A 26593-nucleotide genomic window follows, 5' to 3' on the forward strand; every position below is an offset into this window, starting at 1 on the left:
ATTTCATAAACTCATTGTATGATCATGGTCTTGTTTGCTCACTTATCTTCCCCACCCAACTGGGAATGCTTTGAAGGCACAAATTCTGTGTTTATCTCTATACATCCTGTGTTTAGTGTGGTGTCTGACATCACACTACATGTATTTTTTATTAGTTTTTATTGGAATATAGTTGATTTACAATGTTGTGTTAACTCCTTCTATACAGCAAAGTGATTAAGTTATACATATATACACTCTATTTTAGATTATATTCCCATATTGGTCATTACAGAGTATTGACTAGATTTACCTGTGCTATACAGTAGGTTCTTATTAGTTATCTATATTATATATAGTAGTGTGTATATGCCAATCCCAATCTCCCAATTTATCCCTTCCCCCCTTTCCCCCTTGGTAACCATAAGTTTGTTTTCTACATCTGTGGCTCTATTTCTGTTTTGTAAATAGGATCATTTGTACCATTTTTTTTAGATTCCATATATAAGCCATAACCCATGATATTTGTCTTTCTCTGTCATTTGCCATCATATCAAAAAGAATGAAATACCTAGGAATAAATCTACTTAGGAATCAACCTACCTAAGGAGGCAAATGGGCTGTATGCAGAAAACTATAAGATACTGATGAAATAAATCAAAGATGACACAAACAGATGGAGAGATATACCATGTTCTTGGATTGGAAGAATCAACATTGTCAAAATGACTATAATACCAAAAGTAATCTACAGATTCAATGCAATCCCTATCAAATTACCAATAGCATTTTTCAAAAAATTGAACAAAATATTTTACAATTTGCATGGAAACACAAAAGACGCTGAATAGAAAAAGCAATCTTGAGATTGCTCCCTGACTTCAGAGTATACTACAAAGCTACATTCATCAAAACATTATGGTACTGGCACAAAAATAGAAATATAGATCAATGGAACAAGATAGAAAGCCCAGAGATAAACCCACTCACTTATGGTCACCTAATCTATGACAAAGGAGGCAAGAATATACAATGGAGAAAAGACAGTCTCTTCAATAAGTGGTGCTGGGAAAATTGGACAGCTACATGTAAAATAATGAAATTAGAATGTTCTCTAACATGATACACAAAAATAAAGTAAAAATGGATTAAAGACCTAAATGTAAGGTCAGATACTATAAAACTCTTAGAGGAAAACATAGGAGAATGCTCTCTGACATAAATCACAGAAAGATCTTTTTAAATCCACCTCCTAGAGTAATAAAAATACAAACATATACACATATAATATTATATAATTGATAAATTTTAATATATATATATATGATAAAGATCTATAAGCATGAAGAGAAAGGAGGCAATAACAACAGTCTTTGAGGACAGTGAGAGATAATCATCAAGTACATATAGAACTTAATTAAAATTATGATGCTTTTGTTGCAGGAAAGAAAGTGAAGTGTGAGAAGATGGTCACATTCCAGTTTTCAGGCAAGTCCCTGGGACAGCTGCCAAGTTTATGTTCTTGGCTTTGTACAGGAAAGAATTCAAGAGTGAGCCATGGTAAAGTGAAAGAAGGTTTTTTCAGGGCTACACACAAACCATAGAGAGAGTATAGGTCATCTCAGAAGGAGAGAGACCCTGAAATATGGGTTGATCAGTTTTTATAGGTTGGCTAATTTCCTAGGCTAATGAGTGGGAGGATTATTCCACTATTTTGGGGAAAGGGCACAGATTTCCAGGAATTGGGTCACTACCCACTTTGTTGACCTTTTATGTTCAGCTTTGGAACTGTCATCACACCTGTGGGTGTGTCATTTAGTGTGTTGGTGTATTACAATGAACATATAATGAGGCTAAGGTCTACTGGAATTCAATCATCTGCCATCTTGAACCTAGTTGGTTCTAACCAGTGAATGTCATGTCCTCAACCGCTATGTCATTCTTTTAAATGATGTGCCCTGCCCCCTTCCTGTCTCATTCCCCACTGAGATTTTACTCCCATAATCTTATGGGAAGCAGAGGGTGATGGTCTGTTTTCTGTAGCTGCTTCAAAGCTGAGTAAGAGCACCAGCCCTCTCTGTCAGAGAGTAAAAATCTCTGGATGCATGATCTAGGGGCCCCAGGGGCAAGATGGCTACTGGTTTTAAGATGGTATGGGCTGGAGTCCTCACATAACCATCATCTCAATGGGGAACTGTTGTAACTGCTTCTGTAGACTTCCTATGACTCTTCTTGAAAATGAAGCACTTTTGTAACAGCTTCAGTACAAAAATAACTGTCTATAAATGACAAAAGACTTAAAATTCACAGTTAAATATCTGATTATATGATATTGATAAAGAAGCTTGGTTACTGCTGTGACATACAACATTTTAAGATAACAACTAGGACTTTAGCATTATACCAGGACATATCCAAATTCCAGAAACTTTATATAATGTTTAGAATATCTATATTAATAACATTCATCTACATGGTATATCTTAAGTAAGTTTATCACTCATGTGATAGCGCTCTCCATATAATTTAACATGCCAAATAATACTAGTTAAATATCTCTCTGAGATGCCTCAGGAGCTCTCTACAGCATCTCAAAGTTAATTGGAAGTCAAAAGAACTTTAATTAAAAATTGATATTTGGGAATTTTGTCAAAAACTTTAAAACATTTGGTCAAATAAGATCATAGGTCACTGTGAGACAATACTCATTTCTTAACCAAAGTTACAAGAGATACCAAATGGAGGTCTTCCCTGGTGGCACAGTGGTTTGGAGTCTGCCTGCCAATGCAGGGGACACGGGTTCGTGCCCTGGTCTGGGAAGATCCCGCATGCCGTGGAGCGGCTGGGCCCGTGAGCCATGGCCGCTGAGCCTGTGCGTCTGGAGCCTGTGTGTCCAGAGCCTGTGCTCCACAACTGGAGAGGCCACAACAGTGAGAGGCCCGCATATCCCAAAAGGAAATACAGATCACTTAAAGGCACAGAAACACACACAATGTTTTATCAAAAGCAGCATTCCAAGAAAATTTTGTTTTCTTCACAGAGACCGAATCCAAGTTTTGCCTCAGCCCACTCCCAACAAAATCAATTTACCCAGCTAAATTTCCTTTTCATTTTCCACAAACCTTTTACAAATTTTTGTATCTATATCACTGTGCCCGTTTCTTCCATTTAGAAGCAACCAGCTGTAGGGCAAAAATATTTTCCTTTAAGAGAATGTAATGCCCTTCCTCATACCTTCTTTTGTCCAAAACACACATCCTACTTTTCTTAAGTGATCATAAACTGTCTTCTACACCAGTACTCTGTAGATTGGTAAACATAAATACCAATGATTTCTAAAAACCATGTGCTGTGTTATAGAGAATATCTCAGAGTGGTAACAAACATATTTATCAATAGTCCTAAATACCTTTAGTTTCTCTGTTTAGTAATTGAAGACTCATTATCTTATTTTATTTGGGAATGACCTAGCTACTTAATAAACATCCATCACTTAATTTAGAACAACTCTAAATTTCAAGTAAATTTCCAAATACCTGGAGAGATTATTCTTAAGTAGACATTTATTAAATATAATTATTCCTAAAAATTTCATCCAAAAGCTCTTATCTCATTTGTATTTAATTCACTTATAAAAATTTCATCATACCAATTTATTTTTCTTGCTGACAAATTTCAACACATATATATTAAAAAGGCCTTATTTGACCTCTAGTAATACTAGGTACAACAGAAGTATTATACTTAACATTGATGCCTCTAAAGACGTCTATGTTAATCAAACCAACACGCTTAAGGTAATACCAGATATTAATTTAACACTGAATGTTTTCTAGATCACATGAACCTGAAATTCACTCTGGCTGGTTTCCTTCATATTTATAAGTATTTATATAAAAGTCACGGTCACCTGTCTAGATGGCTAAATATATTTTTTACTAATATTTATAGGGAAGACACTTAAGGTCCTTATTTGTCCTTGACAAGTTCCAAAATTGCTTACCCCCTGTTTCAAAATTAGTATTTTATTATTATTATTATTATTATTATTATTATTATTATTATTATTTTAATTTGTATTTTTTAAAGATGGCAGAGATAAGCGTTCCTGGAGAAAACCAGGTAAACATTTGCATTTCAAAGGCATGGGAGGAGAAAGGCAAGTTCTTCTTAGGATGACTTTGTTCCCTCTTTGTTTAATACTTGTAGGCCTCTTAAGATAAATAGGGAAGGTTTTGGGAGTGGTAACAGGATTTGTGAGCTTTGAATTATTTCTAGAGCCACACCTCTGGTCCTGTAAAGACTAGATTTGTAAAACAAGGACAGTTTAATTTAATTTTATTTTTTTTGAAGAAGAATTTGGTGGCTACCTCAATGATGCTGAAGGACTGACATTATCATTTACCTATGTTGGAATGTTTTACTTTCCCTCATTTAGCTTAGAAGAGAAGGCCTCCTCTTCTTGATAAAATTGTTATCAAGTATGGTTAGTTTAGTCAGACTGGTGGCCTCCCATTTTGGTAACCTATTTACAAATTCTTTTGTGGGTTCTCCCTTGGTTTAAGAAAATTTTAAATTATTTCCCTCAGTCCAGCCTTTGATCTGAGGAGGCTTTCATACAGTCTCATATGATCTCCATTTCTAAAGGTAGTTGGACAATTTTTAGACATTTTTTCTGTCCATTCCTTTCCTATAATGTAGGCACTCTCAGATTGAATTTTATAAGCACACAGAGTGGAGGCATTCATGGTATTACAGTGTCTGGATTTGTCCATTCAAAGAAAAAGAGATATTGGGAGTCTGGGTGCAGGGGAATGCAGAAGAAAGTGGCCTTTAGTTCTGGCACTGTGAACCTGTTTAACAGCCCATAGTTTAAAAACCTAGATGGGGTGGAATGGAGACCTCATCTAGCTTGTAACTGAGGTAGACTCCTCCAGCAAAGAGCAATTATTTTTCTTGGTGTGTGCCTTCTCCATAAAGGTTTCCAGCTTGGACTATTGTCTGTAATTTAGTGAGTAAGTCTCTTCCTAACAAGGGGACGGAGAACTCAGGCATGAGCAGAAACTGATGTGGAAAGGCAAAATTTCCTAGCAAGTAGTTAAGGGGAGGAGTGAATAGCTTGGTTTTGGGCTTTCCATTAATCCCCGTTATTATACAACATGGGGAGGACAAGGGTCCAGGGAAATCAGTCAGCACAGAGTAGGCAATCCCCATATCTAATAAGAAAATAACTTTCCTACTTACCACATCAAGGGTTATCCAAGGTTCGTCCACAGAAAGGACCAGGTGTCCTTTGGAAGCCAGGGAGAATCCCAGGCCCCATCAATCTCCAGTCCTCTCAGACATCACTGGTTTGGGGGCCCTGAGTCCCCTTTGGGACTGGGGGCAGTCTCACTTCCAATAGCCCTCTTGTTTGTACATTGTGCGGATCCCCGTGGACTTTTCCCATACACGGAGAATTTGACCTTCCAGTGGCCATCTTGGTCACACTTAAAACAGATGCTTTCTTGGCAAGACAGTGGTTCTGATTCAGGCTTCCTGGAACTTGTCCTCACTATGGATCTTCACAAAGGAATGTAACCCTGAGGTGGTGCAGGGTTTAGGAATGCCACCAGTAACTGTGCTTTTTGCTGTTGTCCTTGAATTCTTTTTGCCTCTTCAAACTTATCTCTATTGTTAAATACTCCAAAGACCAAATCCATGAGCTGATTTATGGGGGTCTGTGGTCTCCAGCTCCCCAGATGGGGTGTCAAGGGTAAACAGTCCAGAAGACTGTCCCCCCCCCCCTCAGAATTGGGAGAGGTAACAGTTCCCAGTTGTGGACCTTGGGGAGGTGTACTCATAAGGGGATCACCTAAAATATCAGGCTCCTGTTGGGGAAGAAGCACTTTGAAGGGATGTGAGCCAGGCACACCTGGCAGGAATTCTTTAGACATGGATTTTGGAAAAAGGTTATGAATATTTGGATGTATAGGACTTCCCCTCATTTATGTTTCCTTTTACAAAATAAGCCCAGCTGCAAGATGGTATTGTAATTCAATGACCCATTTTCTGGCCAGATCTCTTGGTCCTCTAGTTTGTATTGGGGTCATGCAGTATTGAAAAAGAAAATTAATTTCTTTTTTTCTTAAACCATCCCGTCTAAATTTTCCCCAATTAGCTAATATGCATCCAAGGGGGGAGTCCTTCACGATGCTTGTAGTTGTCCCCATTTTAAAAAAAATCTGTATCTTGATAAAATGGGGGTCTGATGGATCCTGGCCAAATGGTAGTTATTTGTCCTGGCATTCGTTCTCCCAGTGTCAACAGTGAGCCCCCGAAATCTGCCTGGTCAGTGAGCCTGAGGAGACCTCTTGGATTAATCAAGGAAAGGAACAAGAGCCAGTGGGAGAAAAAGCAACCGGAGTCCCAGGGCTTAAATCCTTCAGAGAGGGAGGAAGGAGACCCAGGCCCTGAGCAAACTAAACGGATTAACTTTATCACTGAAACAAAAGAAAGAGAAATAAATAGACCTGAAGGGTAAGGCTGGAGCACCACAAAGCAGTGATAACAATACAAGGCAAAAGCTCTCAGGATATGGTCCTTGTGATATTTAAGAGGGTTACCTCTCCACAGAAGTAAAAGAGGCAACACACATCCTGTTGGCAAAGCTGGCAAGGAGGTTCAAGTATCAATAGACAGTCCAAGAAGTAAGGAGAGGTGGAGGATATAAGAGAAATCCAGGGCAGGAGGGAAGGTGTGCAGCCATGACACTTGTTAGAATAGAGAGGAGTTGGCAAGAAGGTGCACAGCCATGATGCTTCCTAGGCCAGTGATTCATAAGCCTACTGAGAAAGGTGCTTGTCTACTACCTCCATTCAGGGGTTGATAAAGTCCACCAGTGACCCCTATGAGGGAAGTGCTCACTCACAACTTCTGCTCAGGGGTGTCTGGGCTCCCCACGAGAAGTGACCCTTAACAGGGAGCACAACCTGGCTTGGTATCACAGTTGAAATGGGGGTTGAAATAAGGAGGATGACTGAGTGGGACTAGGAAGTTGTGATCTTGGAAAGGCAGCAGTGGGTTGTGGTGTGAAGCGAGATCTTAATTTCCTGCCCAGGAATTGAACCTGGGTAGCCTGGATGAAAACAAAGAATCCTAGCCACCACATACCCTGGCTCTTGCCCCCAGTGAAAAATGCATTTCTCACAGAGGCAAAATGCTAAAGGCAGGTACAATGTTTATTATTAGAGACATAGCACAATGACAAGTGGGAGAACACAGAGAGAAACAGTTTGTTTAGTTAAGATAGAAGCAAGGCAGAGATACACATCCAGAGAGAAAGGGTGTGGGCAGCCTCCCTAATGAGGAGCTCAGTAAAGAGGTGGTTAAGTCATTTATATAGGACAATTTTTCCAGGTCTTTGTTTACCTCTGGCCAATTATCTGTTTTTTTCCACACCTGACCTGTCTTAAGGCCCTCCCCAACATACGTGCCCAACGTTTTTTTCAAGATGGACTACATCCCAGAGGCCTATTGGATGGCCTTAGCATCACATATTATTGGGTGGTGCCCCCTCCTTTTTGACCCTCAAGGAGACTTTCTGTGCATGTGGCAATGTTTCCTTTGCCCCAAGGATGGGAAACAAAAGACCTCTTGACCTTCTAACAGGGTTTAATACTACTCTGTCCAATGTCCAGTTATTTACCCTATTTCTGTTGCTGGTTTTTATATCGAGGTACAGATCTCAAAATATAGACAGGAGTCCAGTCATAAATATGTAGACCTGAAACCTGTTTGTCTCTTGCTTCAGGAAATGTAAACAGGGAAATGGTAATGAATGTCTGGCCTGGAACCCATTTCTTCTTGTCCCAGGAAGTGTGAACAGGAGGCCAGTTGTAAATGTTTAGCCTGGAGCCCATCTATCTCTTGCCTTCTGCTTCAAGTGTACAGCCACAACAATTCCTGGGGGGTGGGAGCAAGGGACCGTGACACTCTTGAGGGAAGTGCTCACCTACAACATCCACTCAGGGATACAATGAGGCCCAAGAGCACTTGGGGAGGGCCAGGCTGAAAATTTAGAGGACTCACAGAGTCCCCCAATTTGGACCCCCAACACAGTTCCAACATCTCCAAACCACACTGGGATTAAGAAAGAGTAGAGAGGGGGAACTGGGCTCAAGGAGCCACAGAAGGGAAAGTCACCCAGCAAAGTTGCCAATTACTTGCCCCGTGGTCTTAATTTGGATGTCCAGTAGTTGTCTCAGTGGATCTTTTCAAGTCCAAAGAGACAGAGTGGTAGGAGAATGAGAAAGATTGAAGGGAGAAAAGACTTTAGCTGAGTGGGCTCCTTCACAGACAGATAACTGGTCCCTGCCAGATCCTGCAAGGCAGCATAAGCTGCCACCTAAGGGGCTACTTGACTCTACACAGCTCAGGACGTGTCCCAGCCACCCTCCACAGAGGGAAGCCATAGTCCAATACACAGATCAAGATTATGCCCTTTGAGACCCCACATTGGGTGCCAGAAAAGTTGTTGCAGGAAAAAAGAAGTGGTCTCAGGAGAGACCATGGGACAGGCCACCAAGTGTGGGTTCTTGGTTGGCTTTGGAACTGTTATGGCACCTGTGGGTATGTTATTTAGCATGCTGATGCATTAAAATGAGTGTATAATGAGGCTCAAAGTCTACTGGAAGTCAGTGGTCTGCCATATTGAACCTAGTTTGTTCTAACCCGTTAATGTTATGTCCGCAACTATTATGTCATTCTTTTAAAGGTTGTACCCTGTCCACTTCCTGTCTCACTTTGTGACTGAGAAGGAACACAAATCCTTCAAGGTTCAGAATTTTCTATCCAGTATCAAAAGTCTTATTCAGAGCAAGCTATTTAAGACTATATCATGTTTCTATCTGTATTAATTTGTCAAATGAAGTCATCTGGCTTTCTATGCTCACATGTTTGCCTTCATTATTATTTTTTTAAACATCTTTATCAAAGTATAATTGTTTTACAATGGAGTGTTCGTTTCTGCGTTATAACAAAGTGAATCAGTTTCATATATACATATGTTCCCATATCTCTGCACTCTTGTGAAGCCCTCCCTCCCACCCTCCCTATCCCACCCCTATAGGTGGTCACAAAGCACCCAGCTGATCTCCCTGTGCTATGCAGATGCTTCCCACTAGCTATCTATTTTACGTTTGGTAGTGAATATATGTCCATGCAACTCTCTCACTTTGTCCCAGCTTACCCCTTCCCCCTCCTTGTATCCTCAAGTCCATTCTCTACTAGGTCTGTGTCTTTATTCCATTCTTGCCCCAGGTTGTTCATGACCTTTTTTATTTTATTTTATTTTATTTTAGATTCCATATATATGTGTTAGCATATGGTATTTGTTTTTCCCTTTCTGACTTACTGCACTCTGTATGACAGACTCTACATCCATCCACCTCACTACAAATAACTCAATTTTGTTTCTTTTTATGGCTGAGTAATATTCCATTGTATATATGTGCCACATCTTCTACATCCATTCATCTGTTGGTGGACACTTAGGTTGCTTCCATGTCCTGGTTATTATAAATAGAGCTACAATGAACATTTTGGTACATGACTATTTTTGAGTTATGGTTTTCTCAGGGTATATGCCCAGTAGTGAGATTGCTGGGTCGTATGGTAGTGCTATTTTTAGGTTTTTTAGGAACCTCCATACTGTTAGCCATAGTGACTGTATCAATTTACATTCCCACGAACAGTGCAAGAGGGTTCCCCTTCCTTCACAACCTCTCCAGCATTTATTGTTTGTAGATTTTTTAATGATGGCCATTCTGACTGGTGTGAGATGATATCTCATTGTAACTTTGATTTGCATTTCTCTAATGATTAAAGATGTTGAGCATTCTTTCATGTGTTGACCATCTGTATATCTTCTTTGGAGAAATGTCTATTTAGGTCTTCTGCCCATTTTTGGATTGGGTTGTTTGTTTTTTTGACATTGAGCTGCATGAGCTGCTTGTAAATTTTGGATATTAATCCTTTGTCAGTTACTGCATTTGCAAATATTTTCTCCCATTCTGAGGGTTGTCTTTGTTTTCAGTTATGGTTTCCTTTGCTGTGCAAAAGTTTTTAAGTTTCATTAGGTCCCATTTGTTTATTTTTTCTTTCTATTTCCATTTCTCTAGGAGGTGGATGAAAAAGGATCTTGCTGTGATTTATGCCATAGAGTGTTCTGTCTATGTTTTTATCTAAGAGTTTGATAGTGTCTGGCCTTACATTTAGATCTTTAATCCATTTTGAATTTATTTTTGTGTATGGTGTTAGGGAGTGTTCTAATTTCATACTTTTATATGTGCCTGTCCAATTTTCCCAGCACCACTTATTGAAGAGGGTGTCATTTCTCCACTGTATATTCTTGCCTCCTTTATCAAAGATAAGGTGACCATATGTGTGTGGGTTTTTCTCTGGGCTTTCTATCCTGTTCCATTGATCTATATTTCTGTTTTTGTGCCAGTACCATACTGTCTTGATGACTGTAGCTTTGTAGTAGAGTCTGAAGTCAGGGAGCCTGATTCTTCCATCTCCATTTTTCTTTCTCAAGATTGCTTTGGTTATTCAGGGTCTTTTGCATTTCCATACTAATTGTGAAATTTTTTGATCTAGTTGTGTGAAAAATGCCACTGGTAATTTGATAGGGATTGCATTGAATCTGTAGATTGCTTTGGATAGTACAATCATTTTCACAATGTTGATTCTTCCAATCCAAGAACATGGTACATCTCTCCATCTATTTGTATCATCTTTAATTTCTTTCATCAGTGTCTTATAATTTTCTGCATACAGGTCTTTTGTCTCCTTAGGTAGGTTTATTCCTAGATATTTTATTCTTTTTGTTGCAATGGTAAATGGGAGTGTGTTCTTAATTTCTATTTCAGATTTTTCATCATTAGTATATAGGAATCTCAGAGGTTTCTGTACTTTAATTTTGTATCCTGCTACTTTACCAAATTCATTGATTAGCTCTAGTAGTTTTTTGGTAGCATCTTTAGGATTCTCTATGTATAGTATCATGTCATCTGCAAACAGTGGCAGCTTTACTTCTTCTTTTCCGATTTGGATTCCTTTTATTTCCTTTTCTTCTCTGATTGCTGTGGCTAAAACTTCCAAAACTATGTTGAATAAGAGTGGTGAGAGTGGGCAGCCTTGTCTTGTTCCTGATCTTAGAGGAAATGGTTTCAGTTTTTCACCATTGAGGACAATGTTGGCTGTGGGTTTGTCATATATGGCCTTTATTATGTTGAGGAAAGTTCCCTCTATGCCTACTTTCTGCAGGGTTTTTATCATAAATGGGTGTTGAATTTTGTCGAAAGCTTTCTCTGCATCTATTGAGATGATCATATGGTTTTTCTCCTTCAACTTGTTAATATGGTGTATCACATTGATTGATTTGCGTATATTGAAGAATCCTTGTGTTCCAAGGATAAACCACACTTCATCATGGTTTATGGTCCTTTTAATGTGCTGTTGGATTCTGTTTGCTAGTATTTTGTTGAGGATTTTTGTACCTATGTTCATCCATGATCTTGGCCTGTAGTCTTCTTTCTTTGTGACATCTTTGTCTGGTTTTGGTATCAAGGTGATGGTTGCCTTGTAGAATGAGTTTGGGAGTGTTCCTCCCTCTGCTATATTTTGGAAGAGTTTGAGAAGGATAGGTGTTAACTCTTCCCTAAATATTTGATAGAATTCGCCTGTGAAGACATCTGGTCCTGGGCTTTTGTTTGTTGGAAGATTTTTAATCACAGTTTCAATTTCAGTGCTTGTGATTGGTCTGTTTATATTTTCTATTTCTTCCTGGTTCAGTTTCAGAAGGTTGTGCATGTCTAAGAATTTGTCCATTTCTTCCACATTGTCTATTTTATTGGCATAGAATTTCTTGTAGTAATCTCTCTCATGATCCTTTGTATTTCTGCAGTGTCCGTTGTTACTTCTCCTTTTTCATTTCTAATTCTGCTGATTTTAGTCTTCTCCTTATTTTTCTTGATAAGTCTGACTAATAGTTTATCAATTTATTTTATCTTCTCAAAGAACCAGCTTTTAGTTTTATTGATCTTTACTATCATTTCCTTCATTTCTTTTTCATTTACTTCTGATCTGATCTTTATGATTTCTTTCCCTTTGCTAACTTTGGGGTTTTCTTGTTCTTCTTTCTCTAATTGCTTTAGGTGTAAATTTAGGTTGTTTATTTGAGATGTTTCTTGTTTCTTGCAGTAGGACTGTATTGCTATAACCTTCCCTCTTCGAATTGCTTTTGCTGCATCCCATAGTTTTTCGGTCATCGTGTTTCATTATCTTTTGTTCCTAGGTATTTTTTTATTTCCTGTTTGATTTCTTCAGTGATCTGTTGGTTATTAAATAGTGTATTGTTTAGCCTCCATGTGCTTGTATTTTTTACAGTTTTTTTTTCCTGTAATTGATATCTAGTCTCATAGAGTTGTGGTTGGATAAGATACTTGATACAGTGTCAATTTTCTTAAATTTACTAAGGCTTGATTTTTAACCAAGATATGATCTACACTGGAAAATGTTCCATGACCACTTGAGAAGAAAGTGTATTTTGTTGTTTTTGGATGGAATGTCCTATAAATATCAATTAAGTCCATCTTGTTTAATGTATCATTTAAACCTTGTGTTTCCTACTTTATTTTCATTTTTGATGATCTTTCCATTGCTGAAAGTGGGTTGTTCAAGTGCCCTACTCTGATTGTGTTACTGTTGATTTCCCCTTTTATGGCTGTTAGTAATTGCCTTATGTTTTGAGGTGCTCCTACTTTCGGTGCATAAATATTTACAGTTGTTACACCTTCTTCTTGGATTGATCCCGTGATCATTATGTAGTGTCCTTCTTTGTTTCTTGTAGTAGTCTTGTTTTTAAGTCTATTTTGTCTGATATGAGAATTGCTACTCCAGCTTTCTTTTGATTTCCACTGACATGGAGTATCTTTTTCCATTGCCTCACTTTCCATCTATATGTGTCCCTAGGTAAGAAGTGGCTCTCTTTTAGACAGCATATATACGAGTCTTGTTTTTGTATCCATTCAGCCAGTCTATGTCTTTTGGTCGGATCATTAAATCTATTTGCATTTAAGGTAATTATTTATAGGCATGTTCCTATTACCATTTTCTTAATTGTTTTGGGGCTTGTTATTGTAGGTCTTTTCCTTCTCTTGTGTGTCCTCCCTAGAGAAGTTCCTTTAGCATTTGTTGTAAAGCTGATTCGGTGGTGCTGAGTTCTTTTAGCTTTTGTTTGTTTGTAAGGTTTTAATTTCTTTGTCAAACCTGAATGAGATCCTTGCTGCATAGAGTAATCTTGGTTTTAGATTTTCCCCCTTCATCACTTTAAATATCTCTTGCCACTCCCCTCTGTCTTGCAGAGTTTCTGCTGAAAGTTCAGCTGTTAACATTATGGGGATACCCTTGTGTGTTATTTGTTGTTTTTCCCTTGCTGCTTTTAATATTTGTTCTTTGTACTTAAATTTTGATAGTTTGATTAATATGTGTCTTGGCATGTTTCTCCTTGGATTTATCCTGTATGGGACTCTCTGTGCTTCCTGGACTTGATTAACTATTTCCTTTCCCATACTAGGGAACTTTCCAACTACAATCTCCTCAAATATTTTCCCAGTCCCTTTCTTTTAATCTTCTTCTTCTGGGACCCCTATAATTTGAATGTTGGTGTGTTTTATGTTGTCCCAGAGTTCTCTGAGACTGTCCTGAGTTCTTTTTTCTTTATTCTGCTCTACTGTAGTTATTTCCACTATTTTATCTTTCAGGTCACTTATCTGTTATTCTGCCTCCGTTATTCTGCTGTTGATCCCTTCTAGAGTATTTTAATTTCATTTATTGTGTTGTTCTTCATTGCTTGTTTGCTCTTTATTTCTTCTAGGTCCTTGTTAAATGTTTCATGTATTTTCTCCATTCTATTTGCAGGATTTTGTATCATCTTTACTATCATTATTCTGAATTCTTTTTCAGGTAGACTGCCTATTTCCTCTTCATTTGTTAAGTCTGTTGGAATTTTATCTTGCTCCTTCATCTGCTACGTGTTTCTCTGTCTTCTCATTTTGCTTATCTTACTGTGTTTGGGTCTCCTTTTTGCAGGCTGCAGGTTCGTAGGTCCCGTTGTTTTTATTGTCTGCCTCCAGTGGCTAAGGTTGGTTCAGTGGATTGTTTAGGCTTCCTGGTTTAGGGGAGCAGTGCCTGTGTTGTTGTGGATGAGGCTGGATGTTGTCTTTCTGGTGGACAGGTCCACGTTTGCGGGTGTGTTTTGGGATGTCTGTGGGCTTATTATTATTTTAGGCACCCTGTCAATAATGGATTGGGTTGTGTTCCTGTCTTGCTAGTTGTTTGGCATAAGGTGTCCTGCACTGTAGCTTGCTGGTCTTTGAGTGGAGCTGGGTGTTGGGGTTCAGATGGACATCTCTGGGAGATTTTCACTGTTTGATATTACACGGAGGTGGGAGTGCTCTTCTAGACCAATATCCTGAACTTGGCTGTCCCACCTCAGAGGCACAACCCTGACGTCTGGCTGGAGCACCAAGAGCTTGTCATCCACGTGGCTCAGAATAAAATGGAGAAAAAAAGTAAGTAAGAAAGAAGAAGATAAAATATAATATAATAAAATTATTAAAATAAAAAAATAATTATTAAAAATATTTTTCAAAAATAATTTTTTAAAAAGAAAGAAAGTAGAGGGTAACCAAATCAAAACACAAATCTACCGATTATAACAAGTGCTAAAAACTATACCAAAAAAAAAAATCAAAATGGACAGACAGAAGCCTAAGAGAAATTCTAATAGCAAAGCTATACAGACAAAATCACAGACAGAAGCATACACATACACATTCACAAAAAGAGAAAAAGGGAAAAATATATAGATATCATTGCTCCCAAGTCCACCTCCTCCATTTTAGATGATTCATTGTCTATTCATGTATTCCAGAGATGCAGTGTACGTCCAGTTGATTGTGAAGATTTAATCCATTGCTTCTGAGGTTTCTGGGATAAATTTCCCTTTCTCTTCTTTGTTTGCACAGCTCCTTGGGTTCAGCTTTGGATTTGGCCACGCCTCTGCATGTAGGTCACCTGAGGGCATTTGTTCTTCTTTCAGAGAGGATGGGGCTAAAGGAGCAGTTGATTTGGGGGTTCTGGCTCACTCAGGCCCAGGGGATACGGAGTGCGGGGTGAGCCCATGGTGGAATAGCCCAGTGTGACATTGCAACAGTCTGAGGTGTGCCGTGTGCTCTCCCGGGGAAGTCGTCCCTGGATCACGAGACCCTGGCAGTGGCGGGCTGTACAGGATCCCTGGAAGGGAGGTGTGGATAATGACCTGTGATTGTAGACGGGCTTCTTGGTGGCTGCAGCAGCAACCTTAGCATCTCATGCCCATCTCTGTGGTCTGCGCTGATAGCCGTGGCTTGCATCCACCTCTGGAGATCCCTTAAGCTGCACTCTTAATCTCCTCTCCTGGCACACCAGGAAACAAAGAGGCAAGAAGAACTCTCTTGCCTCTTCGGCAGCTCAGACATTTTCCCAGACTTCCTCCCGGCTAGCTGTGGTGCACTAGCCCCCTTCAGGCTGTGTTCACACAGCTAAAACAAGTCCTCCCCATGCGATCTGACCTCTGATGCCCAATCCTCAGCTCCCAGCCCCCATCCATCCTGGTGGCTGAGCAGACAAGCCTCTTGGTCTGATGAGTGCTGGTCAGCACCGATCTTCTGTGTTCGAATCTCTCTGCTCTGCCATCTGCATCCCTGTTGCTGTGCTCTTCTCTGTGGCTCTGAAGCTTCCCCCCTTCACCACCCACAGTCTCTGCTAGTTAAGGGCCTTCCTAGTGTGTGGAAACGTTTCCTCCTTCACAGCTCCCTCCCACTGGTGCAGGTCCTGTCCCTATTCTTTTGTCCCTGTTTTTTTCTTTTTTTCTTTTGCCCTACCCATGTATGTGGGAAGTTTCTTGTCTTTTGAGATGTCTGAGGTCTTCTACCAGTGTTCAGTATGAGTTCTGTAGGAGTTGTTCCACATGTAGATGTATTTCTGATGTATTTGTTGGCAGGAAGGTGATCTCCACGTCTTACACTTCTGCCATCTTGTTTCTCCCCCACCCCTTCCAATTAGCTTAATCTTGTGTGATGGGTGTGTCTCATGATTATCTAAAGGAGTTATTATCACAGTCTTATTATTTCTTCCTCTTGAAGAAGGCATTTTTAATTTATTCTTATATATTGCCCTATTCAAGCCATTAGACATGAGAAGCTGGATAGCAAAATTAGGTTTTTGAAATGCCAATTCATGTAAAGCTTAAACAATTATGAAAATAATAAACAGTATAGTGAATTTATGAATTCATAAATGATATATTATACTGTTGAGTTTTCCAACAAAATAAAGGATTCAGAGCTATTGCCCAGAGATTCTTTTCTGTAACTCTTAGTTGGTCACGCAAAGTTATCAACATTCCAATATCAAGATACTTAGAAAGTTGATTTAGAAAAACAAGAAAGGGGTGCAGCAAACTGCCTTTAAAAGTTTACAAAGTGATTATTTTCTCTTTAGAAACATAATCCTTGAGGAAGTACTCCTTGACTAACAACATACAGATTGCCTATAATTAAATCTTACTGATTTTCATTAATAAAGAGGCCTTGCTGAATTATGGGATATTTTTAAATGAGTGCATTTTATTCATTTCATCAATAGCTTTTAAGCAAATCCTGGTGTATTTTCAAGAAGGGATACAAGATAATTTGTGTAGGATAACAGTTTATATATACAATAGGGCCTTGCATTAAAATTGAGTAATGAGTAAAATAGGAACTAGAAAAACTCACCTATTGGGGGTGAGGGTAAGAGATATTTAGATTGAGGGAGTAAAAAGGGTAAGTGATGATGTGTAGTCAAAGTATCTCACAATCTAGGAAAGCAGACAACCATGAGGGATCCAAAAGCCATGTTTTCCTCTACCACAAAATAATGCTTGTTATGTTTTCAGTGCCAGTGTGTTTCATGACAAAGAATGCTATGACAGAATCTACTTGGAAATTTTCCACTGATACTTTAAAGTGCCTCCTTGAATGAGTAAAGCACTTTTAAAGACATCTTTTCTGCTTTAACTGAGGGATAAAATATGTTCTTAAGTGCAATGTTCCTGCAGTGTATTATGATAGAAAGAAAACTGGATAAGAAGAATGAAACATGTCTGGAGACTCTGACAATATTTTGATTCTTTGGATCTTAATTACCTCATCTTGACTATGGTGAACAAAATTGTATCTACATTTATATCTATATCTAACATCCTTTCCAAATGCACCCTTAATATTCTAAAATAATTCTGCAATAAAAAGTTTAGAGACTGTAAAGTGAGCAAATGACCAAATAAGCATACAACTGCATCAGATATATTTTCCAGAGTACAGTTTTTCAAGTGCAGGTAAATACCCATTAGTGGATCCTGAAATCAACTTAATGTATTCCATCATCATTTATCAGAAAGAAACAGAATATAATGGAAAATACAAGAATGCATGGCAAGAAGTAAGGACAAATATTGTATCTTGAAACTTTTATTGTGGTAGCCTACCTACTGTATGTGTGCAATGTATCTAGAGTAAAATATATTTCTTATTGTCCATAGGTATCAATAATATTTGTGAACTATTTAGAGTGTCTGTTTTGGCTAAAGGAGAAATGAGGCCTCTACTCAACAATAGCTGAAAACATGCACCTTCATTTGGGCTTGAACACTTGTGTTGGGACTTGAACTCGTGTGATGGAACTCAAACTGAGGCTAAACCCAGATTAGGGCTTGAACCCACATGGCCTGGACTCAAACCTGGCCAAAACCCTGATTGGGACTTGAATTCATGAGGCTAGAACTTGAACCCAGCCAAAACCTACAGTTTTCCAACTGAGATCACACATCTCGTTTCAGGACTTAATGAATCTCAGGTTCTTGATGTCTCATCCAGAAAGAATTCAGTGAGAGACAAAGTGATAGGTAAGAAGTGGATTTATTTATTCCACCGACAGAGTGTAGACCATCTCAGAAGGCCAGAGCAACCTTGGAAGAATCACACTCCACAGACAGAGTGGGGGCCCTCTCAGAATGTGAAAAAGGCACCAGGGTATAGTGTCAGTTTTTATAGGGGTGGGTAATTTCATAGGCTAATGAGTGGGAAGAGTATTCCAGCTATTTCAGGAATTGAACTACTGCCCACGTTTTGATACTTATGGTCTGTCTTGGAACTGTCATGGCACCTGTGGGTGTGTCATTTAGCTTCCTGATGTGTTACAGTGAGTGTATACTTAGGCTCAAGGTCTAGTGGAAGCCAACTTGTCCACCATCTTGGACCCATTTTGTTCTAATCAGTTTATGTCATGTCCTCGGGCTATGTCATTCTTTCAAGGGCTGTGCCCTGCCCCCTTCCCTCCTGTTTCAGTCGGGTCATGGTAATCAGGGAATTGATGGCTACATTGTCATTGCTGAAAAGCAAGTAAATTAAATTTAACAAAAATTCACCAGTTCATCAATAAATTATTAACCAATGTAATATTAGTATTCTAATAGGTTCTAGTAAGTAATTTATTTCTCAGTGACTAATTTAATTATAAAAGATAAACAACAAAATGATAGTAAGATAAAGTTCTAGAGGGAAAACAATATATCTAGAGGAAAAAAATAATCCCAGATATTTCTCTGGAATAAATTTGTCCAAATTTTAAGTGCATTTCAATAAAAATTGCCTTGAAGTAAAAATAAGGAGGCTCTTTACATAATAGGAATGTAAACTCGCTGTAGGATCCTCCTTCTGGTTAAACAGTTGGTATTAGCAGGGAAGATTTTTTCACTAAGAGATGTTCCTGTACATTTTCTGTGACTTAACTTCCTCATCTTTATAATAAAGAAATCCTCTCAGAGGTCTCTATTAGTTATGAAGGTACATGATTACATGAGGTTTTATCCTTAGTTTTTCACAGCTAAAATTATTTGTCACTTTTATTTTGTCTAATTCATATTATTTATAACACTATTAATTTGCATTACTTTTTTTGGTGTCTACTCTAAATTTTCTACATTATTTTCAAAACTATAATTTTGTAAAACATTTTTAATGTTTCTATTGTAGAATTTCCCATGTAAATTTCCATTATTAGGAGACAAAGAAAACTCTGAAGCAAAGCAACAAACTCAGAAAAAAAAAAGGTATATAATAGTTCTTCTCTTCCTTTTTCTTGTGTGTGTGTTTGCATATGTGTGTGTGTGTGTTGATAAAGACTCTCTCTTTGACCAACTTTAGTCAGGTTTCTCTAAGTCCTCTTTTCAGCTAGGCCTTGACCTTGGCCCTTGTCCTTTCTAGGCCTGTACAGGCCATTAGTAGCAAGACTCCTGTTAAGTCAGTGTAGAGAAATTCCCCTACCGTTGTTATCTAACACCTTGGCTTGGCTTCAGTAAGAAATCTTTTAAGTCTGCTTAGCAAGAATTCTCCTACCCTTGATGTCTCTTCTTAATTATTTTTTATCCACCAATGCCTCCTCTCATTTCCCCCTCCTTTGCCTATAAAATCCCACTTTTCCTTGTATTTAGAATTAAGCTCAGTTTATAATGAAGTCTCTTTACTCCTAGTTCCTGAATAAATGTGTTTTTACTACTTTACTCTCTGGCCCTGATTCTTTTTAACAGTGTACATGCTTTAGAAAATGTTCAGAGCAGGGAAGTCGCCATTAAATTCAACAAACCTGTACAAGGCACTAGCTGACAAATGCAAAGAAATAGAATCTGACACAGTAAAAGAAAATTTGTTTACACTTTGACAGTATTTACCCCCTGTTTTTGCATTAACAAAGGAAGTCCATATGAAAGTATTACTTAATTTGACAGCTTAGGGGAAATTTTTGAAGTGAAAGTCAATATTCCTTATAGATAGCTTAAGACTAAGGCTATTTCAGGTAAACAAACTGAAAGCAACATGTTTATTAAGTGGATATCGAGAATTTGGAAAATATTTTTCATGAATTTTAAAAGAACGGTCTCCTCTATCTCTTAGTCCCTTGCTGGTTTACTCTCAAGTAGATCACAAAGGTCATAGGCCTGGCCTCATAATGAACAATTGGACTTGTTAGTCAATCAACTAAATTTGAAATTTATCGCAGGTTCATTTAAAACAAAAATGAAGAGACCCACAACACCTCACTCAAAGCAAAGAGATATGCACCTATTCGTTAACATGATTAAGAGCCTCAACATCTATTATATGATAGTCAATTATTTAGGCCAAAATCTTGAAGATATCTTTGGACATTTTACCTCTCTTAAGTTCCATGAATTTTTATTTTTACTACCAAAATATCATTCAAATATGTTTAGATTCTTTATCATGTTACTCTAGTTCAAAATCTTAGGAGTCTCTTGAAAATCTCTTGCAATAGACTCAAAACTGATTTCTCTGTAGCTCTTTTCTTTCTCTTGCATTAGAACTTTTACAATGATACTAGAATTATCATTTGAAAAAAACATCATGCATATGTCATCAACTATTAGGATAAAAATCATAGTTGTTAACACAACATGATAGTGTATGTTGTCTTTCATGTTACCCATCATACCTTGTCAGCCTCAATTTACACCACTGTCCAAACAGCTACTCTGTCTAGTCAGACTTACTGAAGTACTTTCCATATATTATTCCAAGGCTTAGAATGGCCTTCAACTTCTCCTTCATTTTAATATCATACCAACACAGACTTTCCTTGACTAACATTTAGTCAAGTTCTTCTGACCCCTCCTATAAACTAGGCCTTGACTTTTAGGGTTCCATATGTTTCTCTGCATTGCCTAGTGTTAGTAAGAATTTTTCTAAGTCAGTTTAGAGGGAATGCCCCACACTTCATATCTGATCAAATTCATCATTCTCCATCATTATCCTCCAGGTGATATCTAATTATCTTAGTCTGCCTTCAGCAAGAATACTATTAAGTATGTTTAACCAGAATCCATGCTAGACAACTAATTGCTGAAAAATGGGAAGGAAGAGAAGACACTGGAACTCACCTAAAAAGACAGTCCACATCCAGAGACAAAGGAGAAGTCACAATGAGATGGTGGGAGGGGAACAATCACAATAAAATAAAACCCCATAATTGCTGGGTGGGTGACTCGAAAACTGGAGAACACTTATACCACAGAAGTCCACCCACTGGAGTGAAGGTTCTGAGCCCCACATCAGGCTTCCCAAACTGGGGGTCCAGCAATGGGAGCAGGAATTCCTAAAAAATCAGACTTTGAAGTCCAGCGAGATTTGATTGCAGGACTTTGACAGGTCTGGTGGAAACAGAGACTCCACTCTTGGAGGTCACACACAAAGTAGTGTGAACATCAGGACCCAGGGGAAGGAGTAGTGACCCCACAGGAGACTGAACCAGACTTATCTGTTAGTTTTGGAGGGTCCCCTGCAGAGGTGAGGGGTGGCTGTTTCTCACCATGAGGACAAGGACAAGGGAAGCAGAAGTTCTGGGAAGTACTCCTTGGCATGAGCCCTCCCAGAGTCTGCCATTAGCCCCACCAAAGAGCCTGGGTAGGCTTCAGTGTTGGGTCATCTCAGGCCAAACAACCAACAGGGAGGGAACCCAGACCCACCTGGCAGCAGACAAGCAGATTAGAGTTTTACTGAGTTCTGCTCAACAGAGCAACAGCCAGCTATACCCACCACCAGTGCCTCCCATCAGAAAACATGCACAAGCTTCTTAGATAGTCTCATCCACCAGAGGGCAGACAGCAGAAGAAAGAAGAACTACAATCCTGCAGCCTGTGGAAGAAAAACCACATTCACAGAAAGATAGACAAGATGAAAAGGCACAGGGCTATGTACCAGATGAAGGAACAAGACAAAACCTCAGAAAAACAACTGAATGAAGTGGAGATAGGCAACCTTCCAGAAAAAGAATTCAGAATAATGAGAGTGAAGATGATCCAGGACCTCGGAAAAAGAATGGAGGCAAAGATCAAGAAGATGCAAGAAATGTTTAACAAAGACCTAGAAGAATTAAAGAACAAACAAAGAGATGAACAATACAATAACTGAAAGGAAAACTACACTAGAAGGAATCAATCGCAGAATAACTGAGGCAGAAGAATGGATAAGTGACCTGGAAGACAGAATGGTGGAACTCACTGCTGCAGAACAGAATAAAGAAAAAAGAATAAAAAGAAATGAAGGCAGTCTAAGAGACTTCTGGGACAACATTAAATGCAACAACATTCGCATTATAGGGGTCCCAGAAGGAGAAGAGAGAGAGAAAGGACCCGAGAAAATATTTGAAGAGATTATAGTTGAAAACTTCCCTAACATGGGAAAAGAAAAAGCCACCCAAGTCCAGGAAGCATAGAGAGTCCCATACAGGATACACTCAAGGAGAAACACACTGAGACACATAGTAATCAAATTGGCAAAAATGAGAGACACAGAAAAATTATTGAAAGCAACAAGGGAAAAATGTCAAATAACATAGAAGGGAACTCCCATAAGGTTAACAGCTGATTTATCAGGAGAAACTTCACAAGCCAGAAGGGAGTGGCATGACATATTTAAAGTGATGAAAGGGAAGAATGTACAACCAAGGTTACTCTACCAACAAGGATCTCATTCAGAATTGATGGAGAAATCAAAAGCTTTACAGACAAACAAAAGCTCAGAGAATTCAGCACCACCAAACCAGCTCTACAACAAATGCTAAAGGAACTTCTCTAAGTGGGAAAAATGAGAAAAGAAAAGGACCTACAAAAACAAATGCAAAACAATTAAGAAAATGGTCATAGGAACATACATATCAATAATGACCTTTAAAGTGAATGGATTAAATGCTCCAACCAACACACAAGCTGGCTGAATGGATACAAAAACAAGACCCATATATATGCTGTCTATAAGAGACCCACTTCAGACCTAGGGACACATATAGACTGAAAGTGAGGAGATGGAAAATGATATTCCATGCAAATGGAAATCGAAACAAAGCTGTAGTAGCAATACTCATATCAGATAAAATAGACTTTAAAACAAAGAATGTTACAAGAGACAAGGAAGGATACTACATAATGATCAAGGGATCAATCCAAGAAGAAGTTATAAGAATTAGAAATATATGTGCACCCAACATAGGAGCACCACAATACATAAGGCAACTGCTAACAGCTATTAAAGAGGAAATTGATAGTAACACAAAAATAGTGGGGTACTTTAACACCTCACTTACACCAATGGACAGATCATCCATTATGAAAATTAATAAGGAAACACAAGCTTTAAAAGACACAATAGACCAGATAGATTTAATTGATATTTATAGGACATTCCATCTAAAAACAGCAGATTAAATTTTCTTCTCAAGTGCACATGGAACATTCTGCATGATAGATCACATCTTGGGTCACAAATCAATCCTCAGTAAATTTAAGAAAATTGAAATCATATCAAGCACCTTTTCTGATCACAATGCTATGAGATTAAAAATCAGTTACAGGGGAAAAAATGCAAAAATACACAAACCCATGGAGGCTGAACAATACGTTACTAAATAACCAAGAGATCACTGAAGAAATCAAAGAGGAAATTTAAAAAAAAAACCTAGAAACAAATGACAATGAAAACACGATGATCCAAAACCTATGGGATGCAGCAAAAGAAGTTCTAAGAGGGAAGTTTATAGCAATAAAAGTCTACCTAAAGAAACAGGAAAAATCTCAAATAAACAATCTAACCTTACACCTAAAGGAACTAGAGACAGAAGAACAAACAAAACCCAAAGTTTGAAGAAGGAAAGTAATCATAAAGATCAGAGCAGAAATAAATGAAATAGAAACAAAGAAAACAATAGCAAAGATAAATAAAACTAAAAGCTGGTTCTTTGAGAAGATAAACAAAATTCATAAACCATTGTCCAGACTCATCAAGAAAAAGAGGCAGAGGACTCAAATCAATAAAATATGAAATGAAAAAGGAGAAGTCCAAGAGACACCACAGAAATGCAAAGCATCCTAAGAGACTACAAGCAACTTCATGCCAATAAAATAGACAACCTGGAAGAAATGGACAAATTTTTAGAAAGATATAGCCTCCCAAGACTAAACCAGGAAGAAATAGAAAATATGAACAGACCAATCACAAGTAATGAAATTGAAACTGTGATTAAAAATCTTCCAACAAACAACAGTCCAGGACCAGATGACATCACAGGTGAATTCTATCAAACATTTAGAGAAGAGTTAGCACCCATCCTTCTCAAACTCTTCCAAAAACTTGCAGGGGAAGGAACACCCCCAAACTCATTCTATGAGGCCACCATCACCCTGATACCAAAACCAGACAAAGATACTACAAAAGAAAAAAAAAATTACAGACCAATATCACTGATGAATATAGATGCAAAAATCCTCAACAAAATACCAACAAACAGAATCCAACAACACACTGAAAGGATCATACACCATGATCAAGTGGGATTTATTCCGGGGATGCAAGGATTTTCAATATATGTAAATCAATCAATGTGATACATCACAGTAACAAATGGAAGAAGAAAAACCATATGATCATCTCAATAGATGCAGAAAAAGCTTTTGACAAAATTCAACACCTATTTATGATAAAAACTCTCCAGAAAGTGGGCATAGATGGAACCTACCTCAAAATAATAAAGGCCATATATAACAAACCCACAGCAAACATCATTCTCAATGGTGAAAACTGAAATCATTTCCTCTAAGATCAGGAACAAGACAAGGATGTTCACTCTCATCACTGTTATTCAACATAGTTTTGGAAGTCCTAGCCACGGCAATCAGAGAAGAAAAAGAAATAAAAGTAATACAAACTGGAAAATAAGAATTAAAACTGTCACTGTTTGTAGCTGACATGACATTTTACATAGAGAATGCTAAAGATAGATGCCACCAGAAAACTACTAGAGCTAATCAATGAATTTGGTAAAGTTGTAGGATATAAAATTAATGCCCAGAAACCTCTTACATTCCTATACACTAATGATGAAAATCTGAAAGAGAAATTAAGGAAGTACTCTTATTTACCATAGAAACAAAAAGTTTAAAATACTCAGGAATAAACCTACCTAGGGAGAAAAAAGACCTGTATGCAGAAAACTATAAGACACTGATGAAAGAAATTAAAGATGATACAAACAGATGGAGAGATATACCATGTTCTTGGATTGGAAGAATCAATGCTGTGAAAATGACTATACTACCCAAAGCAGCCTACAGATTTAATATAATCCCTATCAAATTACCAATGGCATTTTTTACAGAACTAGAAGAAAATATTTTAAAATTTGTATGGAGACACAAAGGACCCCAAATAGCCAAAGCAGTGTGAGGGAAAAAAAACGGAGCTGGAGGAAGCCAACTCCCTGACTTCAGACTATGCTACAAAGCTACAGTAATCAACACAATATGGTACTGGCACTAAAACAGAAATATAGATCAATGGAACAGGATAGAAAGACCAAAGGTAAACCCACTAACCTATGGTCAACTAATCTATGACAAAGGATGCAAGGATATACAGTGGATAAAAGAGAGTCACTTCAATAAGTCTTGCTGGGAAAACTGGACAGCTACATGTAAAAGAATGAGATTAGAAAACTCCCTAACACCATACACAAAAATAAACTCATAATGTATATGTATGACTGATCCACTTTGTTATAAAGCAGAAACTAATAAAAATAAAAAATAATAAAAAATAAAACAAACAAACAAACAAATAAACTCATAACTGATGAAAGAACTAAATATAAGGCCGGATACTGTAAAACTCCTAGAGGAAAACATAGGAAGAGCACCCTTTGATATAAATCACAGCAAGATCTTTTTTGATCCGCCTCCTAGAGTAATGGAAATAAAACCAAAAATAAACAAATGGGACCTAATGAAACTTAAAAGCTTTTGTACAGCAAAGGAAACCATAAACAACATGAAAAGACTACCCTCAGAATGGAAGAAAACATTTGCAAATAAATCAACAGCCAAAGATTAATCACCAAAATATATCAAAAGCTCATGCAGCTCAGTATTAAGAAAAAAAAAATCCAAAAATGGGTGGAAGACCTAAATAGACATTTCTCCAAAGAAGACATAGTGATGACCAGGAAGCACATGAAAAGCTGCTCAGCATCACTAATTACTAGAGATATGCAAACCAAAATTACAATGAGGTACCACCTGACACCAGTTAGAATGGGCATCATCAGAAAATCTACAAACAACAAATGCTGTAGAGGGTGTGGAGAAAAGGGAACCTTCTTGCACTGTTGGTGGGAATGTAAAGTGATACAGCCACCATGGAGAATAGTATGGAGGTTCCTTAAAAAACTAAAAATAGAATTATCATATGACCCAGCAATCCCACTATTTGGCATATACTCATTGAATTATGAAAACCATAATTCAAAAAGAATCATGTACCACAATTTTCATTGCAGCACTATTTGCAGTAGCCAGGATGGAAGCCACCTAAAAGCCCATTGACAAATGAATGCATAAAGATGTGGTACATATATACAATGGAAT

General features: G+C 38.0%; 1 protein-coding gene across 1 annotated transcript in view; it reads right to left on the reverse strand.

Moving 5' to 3' along the window:
* Nucleotides 1-18904, reverse strand: part of RIT2 (Ras like without CAAX 2) — a gene marked incomplete at both ends in the record, with an annotated part of 380166 nt that extends 361262 nt beyond the window's left edge. The window contains 2 exon segments of the mRNA XM_082640607.1: nucleotides 18447-18481; nucleotides 18786-18904. Coding sequence (XP_082496733.1) covers nucleotides 18447-18481; nucleotides 18786-18904 — 154 coding nt within the window.
* Between the last annotated feature and the right edge of the window lie 7689 nt (nucleotides 18905-26593).

This window comes from Mesoplodon mirus (assembly GCF_964341445.2).
Source record: "Mesoplodon mirus genome assembly, chromosome: 13".
Taxonomy (NCBI): domain Eukaryota; kingdom Metazoa; phylum Chordata; class Mammalia; order Artiodactyla; family Ziphiidae; genus Mesoplodon; species Mesoplodon mirus.